This window comes from Oryx dammah, unplaced genomic scaffold, assembly GCF_014754425.2.
Source record: "Oryx dammah isolate SB20612 unplaced genomic scaffold, SCBI_Odam_1.1 HiC_scaffold_16, whole genome shotgun sequence".
NCBI classification, from domain to species: domain Eukaryota; kingdom Metazoa; phylum Chordata; class Mammalia; order Artiodactyla; family Bovidae; genus Oryx; species Oryx dammah.
Genome location: NW_024070200.1, coordinates 14,764,633 through 14,774,505, shown reverse-complemented (window position 1 = coordinate 14,774,505; position 9,873 = coordinate 14,764,633). Strand labels below are relative to the sequence as shown.

The 9,873-nt window shown below is 41.1% G+C and overlaps 2 protein-coding genes across 4 annotated transcripts in view; both read left to right on the top strand.

Moving 5' to 3' along the window:
- TOGARAM1 (TOG array regulator of axonemal microtubules 1) overlaps positions 1 to 1,371 on the top strand; it is a 68,252-nt gene extending 66,881 nt beyond the window's left edge. Inside the window, exon 18 of the mRNA XM_040257616.1 lies at positions 1,229 to 1,371. Coding sequence (XP_040113550.1) covers positions 1,229 to 1,371 — 143 coding nt within the window. The remainder of the gene's footprint in view (positions 1 to 1,228) is intronic.
- A 106-nt stretch (positions 1,372 to 1,477) lies between these two features.
- Positions 1,478 to 9,873, top strand: part of PRPF39 (pre-mRNA processing factor 39) — a 34,237-nt gene continuing 25,841 nt past the window's right edge. Inside the window, exon 1 of one of the 3 annotated variants that reach the window (XM_040256690.1) lies at positions 1,478 to 1,647. The gene's annotated coding sequence lies outside the window, so the exon portion shown is untranslated. The remainder of the gene's footprint in view (positions 1,648 to 9,873) is intronic. The other 2 variants (XM_040256691.1, XM_040256692.1) reach the window with 2 other exon arrangements.

The following is a 9,873-nucleotide window of genomic DNA, read 5'->3' as shown; positions in this document are numbered from 1 at the left end:
CCAACCAGTCCATTCTGAAGGAGATCAGCCCTGGGATTTCTTTGGAGTGCATGATGCTAAAGCTGAAACTCCAGTACTTTGGCCACCTCATGAGAAGAGCTGACATTGGAAAAGACTGATGCTGGGAGGGATTGGGGGCAGGAGGAGAAGGAGACGACAGAGGATGAGATGGCTGGATGGCATCACTGACTCAATGGACGTGAATCTGAGTGAGCTCCGGGAGTTGGTGATGGACAGGGAGGCCTGGCGTGCTGTGTGATTCATGGGGTCGCAAAGAGTTGGACACGACTGAGCGACTGAACTGAACTGAACCAGTAGAAGACAGATAGCTGGTCGGAAACATCCATCTGAAGGCATCCTGTGGCAAATGGATTTCATCCAGTGTTCCAGCCTAGTGGATTGAGAAGGTACGCCTTTTCAGTGTGTTAAAAGATTGGGAGGTTACCGCAGGTTTCAACAAGAGAGAGGGTAGTGATCTACTTCCTAGGCAGGGCTCAGACCCAGATTCTAGACAGTAAAGGTCTAAAGAATAGAAGCACTGAGAATTGAAAGAATAGGTCTGAAAGGTGCTCTCATGACAGGCTTGACTAAACTGATGACATACTTAGATTTGGAACGTAAAGGAGTGCAAGTTAATAAGGTTTTCTCACTCTAGAGACGTGGATGGTGATACCATTAACTGAAATGGAGAATACTCCGAGGAAAAGCAGTTGGTGGGGAAGAGATAAATGTCATGCTTTCGGACCCCTGTGAGAGAAGTTGACTCTGAAGGCAGAGTTTGAATTCATTCATTCTGTTATTTATTTGCCACTGCCGGGTTTGTGGGATATAAATTCCCTCAGCAGGAATTGAACCAGGCCTTCAGCAGTACAAGTACAAAGTCCTAACCACTGGACGGTCAGGGAATTCCTGGGAGAGTTCCGAATTTAAATTGCAGTTTTAATTTACTAAGTCTATGACCAAGAGGATAAGAGGAAAGGGAAGATAGAGAAAAGGGGAAAAATATCCAGCTGGCATGAACAGAAAGGACATTTTTTAATTGATGCTTATTGTTTAATTAAGTTGCGTCCAACTCCTTCGCAACCCCCTGGACTGCAGCCCAAAAGGCTCCTCTGTCCATGGGATTTTCCAGACAAGAATACTAGAGAGGGTTATCATTTCCTTCTCCGGAGTCCAAATATCATCGTGAGATTTATGAGTTTAAGGCTGAATTTCTGTCCATTTTTAGGTAAAGGGGTGAATTTTAGGCAGCTGTTTGCCCAAAAAAGAATAACAGCATTTTTCTTTGGCGGGGCGGGGCGCTGTCTGTTTTTAAGATCTGAGGTACGAAACGCCCTAAGGACCCGCTATCTGTTTCGGATGTCCAAGTAGAGGGAACGCCGGGTAGGAGCCGCCGCCAGGCTCTCAAGGCAGCGGGGCGGGGCCTGCCCGGTCCACGTCTCGCGGAGGGCGAGACCTGCGTGCTGCGCAGCCACGTGACTCCCTCGCCTCCAGGGGCTCCGACGCATGCGCGCCGCGCTCTCGAGGAGGAGGCTGTGGTGCTAGTGGCGACTGCTGTGTTTGTGGGGACGGGGACTGTTGAAGTGCCATCTTCGACTCAGCTGGCCCAGACTGTGGCTCATGGAATTCGGTGGCATCCATCGTCAGGTCAGCTGGGGCGGGCGCCTTGGAATTGGCCGGAGGTGGGGGTAGGGGGTGGGGGGGCGTTCTGATACGCTGGTCTGGAAGGGGCCTGCCTTGTTTCAGGCCGCTCTGGGGCTGCGGCCTCGCTCTCCCGCCCTGTTTTGAGGCCTGACTTGGCCTCGCGGCCCAGCTGTCCATCCCTTCTCATTCCCACCTGTTGGGTGGAGCAGTGCGAGGTTTCTTTTCTTAGACCACTCTTTTCTCTCCCGGCGCCTTAGGACCGGCGGGGAACTGTGGGCCTCAACTTGGATTTAGGAAGTGTTTGGGGGATAAGTCTAAAGCCCATGCTTTCGTGAGAGCTGGGAACCAGTGTGACTGGGACGACTGGAAGTGGAAGGGACCCAGAGGTTTGGGAGAATGTGATACAAATTGGGTAAAACTTTTAGGCGCCTTGTAGGGCGCGTTTCGCGTTCTGACTCGAGGACTCTTGAGTCACAGCACCCCAGAGATCAGTTAAAGCTTTTGGCAGGATAGAATGGGAGCAGCAAAACCAGTGTTTATCTTTTATAGCCAGAGACCAACACTGCTGTTTTTCTCGTTCTAAAAATCACATCTTCAGTTAGTATTGTGTACTGTATTTATGCCAACTAAAATATTACCTTTAAGTTTAATATTCCTGTTCAGAAATACTTAGCACTTTTTACGGTTGTAAAGGTTGTTTAATATTCCTGTTCAGAAATACTTAACACTTTTTTACGGCTGTAAAGGTTGTAGCCTGAAAAAGCATTGGAACTTAAGTATTTTGGGTTCTGAGAGCTAGTAAATGGATGGAAAAACAAGCAAATACTGTCAGGTGTATTCTTCCCCTCCCCCCATTCTAAAGTTGCAGAAGTTGGAACCTTTCCACTGTTTGGCCGCTGGTAGGGATAATGTTAATGCTAAAGAAGACAAGTTCTCAAGATTGTGAGCTCTGGAATAATTAGGGGTTACCAAAGATGGCTAATTAGTAAGTAGTATGAGATATTTGAAGTGAGAATTGAAAAGGGGATTTTTTTTTTAGTGTCATGATATTTGGAAGTGATTTTACTTGCTTACCTATAATTGAATACGAAAAAGAATCTTATAAATCAAATGATAGAAAGTATGTATGGCTTTTTTTCAAGAGAAAGATTAGTGGATGTATAAAATAGATAAACAACAAGGTTCTTCTTGTATAGCACAGGAAACTATGTGTGGATCTTGGGCAATAATGTAAATAAAAGGAGAGAGAAGAGACCCTTCTGTGGTATGCCAGCAAATAATACCACATAAAATATAGGATTTAAAAAATTTTTTTGAAAAATAGCCAGAGGGAGAAGAAAATAATTCCAGCCAAATGATAAATTTTTTTTCAAAAATATGAAGATGGTGCAAACATTTATGTAAATAAATAAAGTCCAGTTTCTGGAACGTAGCAAGTGCTTAATATATGGAAACTTTAAAAAGGTCAATCTGTATAAATATTCTGCTCAGCCTCTGAAAACAGTTGCCAAAGCCAGTGATTATGATAGTCTCTTTTTTTCCCCAAACACTTTGAGTCTTTAGATTGGCTTATCTGTGGATGAGGCACAGAATGACTTAAGGATTGCAAAGGTAGTTGATTTGCAGTACTCAAACTCCTGACTTTCAGTCCTTAGTGATGACTTCAGATTTTTATATGTTCTATTTATGAAAAGAATAATAAATGATAGGATTTTGGTACCTCTGTCAGCATAAATACCTATAAAGAGATTAAGGTAATCAGATTTCTCATTTTTAATTGAGTATTTCTCATTTTTAATTTTATTAAAAATTAAGTCATCCTCCAAAAGAGCTTTTAAATGTTAAGATGGTATATTGAATTCTTAGATAAATGTATCTCATAACTGAACTAAAACTTAAAATGTATGATGTAGAACTGTACTTCTTCATGTACTGCTTATTCACATTTAATATATCATTTTTCTCTTACACTTGTGGACTTTATGCATCTCATCACAGTTTTATATAAGAAAGTGCAAAGTAGTAAAAAGGCGTGCGTTGAGAACAGAAGGAAGTTTTTGTTATTCTGAGAGAATATCATGCGCACAGGCTCAGGCATGAGCATGTGTTGTCCTCAATAAATGACAATAAGGAATACTGTTGGATTAATACCTTTGGAAAGTTAAGTTGGGTCCAGATATATCACTCAGTCTTTCAACATTTATTGTGCTATTGTATACTAGACACTTGCAGATTCTAGGGACACAGTAGTGAACGAAACCAGGGACCCTGTTCTCAGTGAATTTAATATTTCAATAATAATTAATTTATGTGTAGCAGTGTTTTTCCATTTTTTTGACTGCAGCCCATAATAGGACAGAGAAGGCGATGGCACCCCACTCCAGTACTCTTGCCTGGAAAATCCCATGGATGGAGGAGCCTGGTAGGCTGCGGTCCATGGGGTCAGGAAGAGTTGGACACGACTGAGAGACTTCCCTTTCACTTTTTACTTTCATGCATTAAATAAGGAAATGGCAACCCACTCCAGTGTTCTTGCCTGGAGAATCCCAGGGACAGGGGAGCCTGGTGGGCTATCTACGGGGTCACACAGAGTCGGACACGACTGAAGTGACTTAGCCACTAGCCATAATAAGATGTACATGTAACATTGCAGTTCAGTAATCTAGTAGTCAGATTCTGTGTGTATTTCAACAGTATGCACTTAATGTGTACAATGCACTCTGATTGTTTTTCTATTCTGTATTTTTTCTTTAAAAAAAAATAAACTGGTGCAAGGCATTCTGAAGTTCGAAAAACATTATTCAAAAGGGGAGATAATTATATTGTGGCATAACAGTGTAAATGAAGAGAATAGTTAATCTTTATAGCAAGGTATGTGTGATGATTTGTGCATGAGGCTTAGAGAGGTTAAGTAACATGCTCAAAGTTCCCTAATGAGTAACTGGGCCAGATCTTTAATTCATTTCTATCAGGCTTTAACCCAAGTGTTTTATTATACAACTTCCCAATTGTTATGAGACTTTCCTTGTGGCTCAGACGGTAAAGCATCTGCCTATGATGCGGGAGACCTAAGCTAGGTTTAGGACTCTGGGTGGGGAGGGTAAGGACTGTGATGCTTTTTTACCTATTAAACAGTGATTAGGTGTGTATCATACCTCCATGTGTACTATATCTCCACGTATCAGTTGAGCTGAGCCTTTCTGTGAAGGAATTTGTAATCTGGAAAGGAAAAGACATCGAATGAGTATCACAAATGTGATTGTGTGCCCTGGAAGAATGCTGTGGAAGCATCACTGGGGGAAACAAACTTATTTGGAGGATCTGGGAATACGTTTCAGTCAGGGATGTTTAAATTTGCCCAGATCAGTTAGTGGGCTTCAGTTAGGTTGAAGACTTTGAGTGGGGTAAAGAGTTGGAGCAGCATTCCAGACAGACAGAAGAAACTACGTACACTAAGGTCCTGAAGCTGAAATGAGCTGAACTGGAACACACAACAAAACTAGATGAATGTGATATGTTAGAAAAAGGGCAAGAAGAGACAGCCTTTTAAAGAGAAAGTCTTCATTACTGTTGGATACAGTGAAGAGTAGATCAGAAAGATGAATCGGAACATGTCCAGTTGGGTTTATAAACAAAGAGATTGTGACTTTGGGAGAATTTCAGAGTAGTGATGAAGAAGAATCCAAATTTAAGGGTAAATGGAGGATATAGAAAATCACTGTGGACAGTGACTTCAGCCATGAGATTAAAAGACACTTGCTCCTTGGAGGAAAGCAATAACAAACCTAGACGGCGTATTAAAAAGCAGAGACATCACCTTGCCAACAATGGTCCGTACAGTCAAAGCTATGGTTTTGCCAGTAGTCATGTACAGATGTGAGAGTTGGACCATAAAAAGGCTGAGAGCTGAAGAGTTGATGCTTTCCAATTGTGGTGCTGGAGAAGCCTCTTGAGAGTCCCTTGGACTGCAAGGAGATCAAACCTAAGGAAATCCTAAAGCAAATCAGCCCTGAATATTCATTGAAAGGACTGATGGTAAAGCTGAAGCTCTAGTACTTTGGCCACCTGATGCAAAGAGCCGACTCACTAGAAAGGACTCCAATGCTGGGAAAGATTGAAGGCAAAAGGAGAAGGGGGCGGCAGAGGCAGGATGCTTAGATAGCATCACCGACTCAGTGGACATGTATTTGAGCAAACTCCGGGAGATAGTGGAGGACAAAGGAGCCTGGTGTGCTGCAGTCCATGAGGTCGGAAAGAGTTGGACACAACTTGTAACTGAACAACAAGGAGGCTGTAGAGCAGAGATAAGCTTAGACAGCTTCATTGTCTTTCTGTTGTACTTGAGTGTTAGTGTGTTAGTCGCTCAGTCATGCCTGACTCTCTGCGACCCCATGGACTGCAGTCCACCAGGTTCCTCTGTCCATGAGATTTTCCAGGCAAGGATATTGGGGTGGATTGCCATTGTACTTGAAACAAAATCTAAATCCTCAACATAGCTTATGATTGTTCTTTGTTTGTTTTATAAGTTAAGCTAAGTTATAGTATGTATATTATAAATTGTTATATAAAAGGTATTTTTACATATTTGAAGGGTAATGGAAGTAATCTAATATACAAGAGAAACTGATAAAGAGAGTGTAAAGATAATTTAAGAAGCAACATGTTTGAGAAGTTAGGTTGGAGAAGTGATCCAAGTCATTAGTTCAGAGTTTGACCATTGATAGCAGCAGAGATACTTCATCCGTTGTGACCAAGGGAAGGAGGAAGACAAATAATTGTTATGTATTTCAATTTTTATAGTAGTGCTTAGGGGTACAGAACAAATACTTAGAGAGCAAAAGGGAGGGAAGATTATAAAAGAGGGAAACACAGGAAAACATGGGCAGAATACTTTTTGACATGAATTGAAGCGGTCCAGGGATTGAACTCGTGTCTCCGGGAATTTTTTTTCCCCCAAATATTTATTTATTTGGCTGTGTTAGGTCTTAATTGCAGCACATGAGATCTTCATTGCAGTGCACAGACTCTCTAGTTTTGGTGCTCAGGCTTTATAGCTGTGGCACACAGGCTCCAGAGCTCAAGGGTTCAGCTTAGTTGTTCTGGCATGTGGGAATCTTAGTTCCCTGATGAGGGATCGAACCTGTGTCCCCTGCATTGCGAGGCAGATTCTTGACCCTGGACCAACAAGGAAGTCACAGCAGGTGGATGTTTAACCTCTGGACCACTGGGGAAGTTTGACATTGCTTTTTTTTTTTTTTCCCCCTCAACACTGCTTTTTGAAAATAGACATTTAGGGACTTCCCTGCAGTCCAGTGGTTATGCTCCCATTGTAGGGGGCATGGGTTCGATGCTTGGTCAGGGAACTAAAATCCTGCAAGCTGCAAAAAATGATAAAATAGGTGTTTACATGAGGAGGTTTACTTTGATATACTTACTAAAGACAAATTTTAGAAAGCATTCAAGTCAAATTGAGGGGTTTTTAAGCAAATCCTTTCATACTGTCTCTTACTGATCTGTTTTTCTGTGAACATGCCAAGCAAAGCAGTTATCTCGGAACATGCCCTTTCTGCTGCCTGTACTTTTCCTCTTCTAGATAGCTGCATGACTGGCTTTCCTGCTACCTCATCCTCTCTCTTACTCTTAGCACTTGATACCACATATATGTAAGAAATTTACTTAGGGAAAAAAGCCTCCATTTCCCCACTATAATGTCTGCTTCTTGGGATTTTGTTTTGTTCACAGCTAAATTGTCCTTCTCTATCTAGTACAGCCAGCAAAAAACTAGATGTTCATTATTTGAAGAGGGTAAAACCAGAGAAGTTGGCATAGCTGGTGGGAGGTGGGGCAGGGGTGAAGGGTCTTAGTGAAAATGGGAAATTGAAAGAAAGTCTGTGTGTTGAATGGTATGATCACAAGCCTGGTTTGTCTTCTTTGCCCCCAGAATGCTTGTTGCCTTACTCAAGTTGAAACATTCTTCTTTGGCAAAACATAACCCAAGGGAAGCAGTGTAGAACACTGACATTTAATGGGTTCTACCCTCAAAGAATGCCATCCTAAGAATTCCCAGTGGTTAGGACTCTGAGCTTTCACTGCTAAGGGTGCAGCTTCGATTCCTGGAAAATCTTACCTTTTTTCACCCCACATACCTTTTTTCAGAGTTACAAAAATGATTCTCTACAAGAAGGAGTAAATCAAGGAAGAAACAGATTTTGCTATAAATGAGATTCACCCCAGGGGATAAGTGAAAGGAATTCTGTATATCAAAATGAAGAGACATTCCTAGATAAGCAGATTTAAATTGTTGCAGAAGGTTAGATGGTTTCAGAAAGGATGACACCAGAAGGGGAAATGGAATTGATCAGTATGAGTGACAGTTGTTTTAAAGGACCTTTATAAGGTCTCTTCAAGGATGTGGAGTCAGCTTTCAAAGGCAGTGAAGCATATGAAAATGATAGATTTAAAGAGGTAGAAGCAAGGAAATGTGATTATAGTATACAAAGTAGCTTGAAAAAAATGTTTACATAGGCATACTAATATAAACCTGAATATTGATTTAACCCCAGCCAAATAGAACTACATTGGAAGCACATGAGAGGAAAGTTGTGCATGTGTATATGGTATAATAACTGAACCTATATTTTATCTAATTAGATAGCAAAAATCTAAAATTGAAAAGTCAGGAAATAAATATTTTCAGATGAATACTGTGTTGATTACCACCAGTTTTTTTGAAGTCAAAGTGAATAGGTTTTTTTCCACCTCCTAAAATCTCTGCACAACAAATTCTCGATGCACTGTAAAGTTCATTTTTATTTTCCTTGTTAATTTTAAAGTTGTTGTTTAGCCACTGAGTCCAGGCTGACTCTCATAACCCCATGGACTGTAGCCCACCAGGCTTCTCTGTCCATGGGATTTTCCAGACAAGAATACTGGAGTTGGTTGCCGTTTCCTCCTCCAGGGGATCTTCCCAACCCAGGGATTGAACCCCGGTCTCGTATTCTTTACCACTGAGCCACCTAGGAGACAATTTTAAAGTAGAACATCTTAAGTTTGGATAACACTTTCCAGGAACTTGTTTTAAGTGATCTCTTGATTTATGTGAGTTTATAGTTTTAGGACCTTGGCATGCATTTATCTCATCCGATGTTCTCAACGGCCCTGTGAAGCAGATGGTATAAGTATTACTAGTCTTCTTTCGAAGTGAGGAAAGTAAGACTGACTAGAATCTCATCCTTTTAAGGGAGAGAAGTAGGACTCACCCTCCTCTACCCTCGTAATATTTACCAAACTAGTCATGAAAGAACTGAAAGTTCTAATTCCTACTCTCTGGTATTTCCTCTTTTCTAATTGAATTATAGTTTAGCTGTCTTCTTCCATCAAAATTTTTTTTTGCTGTAGTAAAAACACATAAGATAAAATTGACCTTCTTAACCTTTTTTTTTTTAAAGCTGCACAGCAAGGCAGACATGTGGGAAATTGGTTCCCCTGACTAGAGAGTGAACATGCACCCCCAACAGTGGAAGCGTGAACTCTTAACCTCTTGATCACCGGAGGAAGTCTCTTAACCATTTCTAAGTGTACACTTCATTAGTGTTGTGCGTTTTCACATGGTTGTTTTAACAGATTTCCAGAACTTTTTCATTTTATACCCATTAAATTATACCCATGAAATTATACCCATTAAAACAACAACCCCCCTTTTCTCCATCTCTAGTTCCTCATAACCACCATCAGCTTTCTGTTTCTATGAATTTTGACAACTCAACTCTAAATACCTCATATAAGTAGACTCATGTAGCATTTGTCTTTCGGTGACAGGCTTTTTTCACTTAGCATAATTTCCTCAGGGTTCATCCATGTAGTGTATGCTAGGATTTCCTTCATTTTAAAGACGATTGATATTCCATTGTATGTGTGTATCCCATTTTATTTATTTCTTCATCTGTGTTGGACATTTGGGTTGCTTACTCCTTTGACTGTTTTGGATAGTGTGGCTGTGAACGTGGCTATACAGATAGCTCTTTGAAACCTGGCTTTCAGTTAGTTTGACTGTATACTCAGAAGTGGGATTTTGGATTATATGGTAGTTCTATTTTTAATTTTTTGAGGAAACCCCATTTTGTCTTCTGTATCAGTTGCACCATCTTAAAATCCCACCATAAGTGCACAGAGGTTCCAATTTCACCTCATTCTTGCCAAAACTTGCTTCCTGTTTTATCTATATTTTGA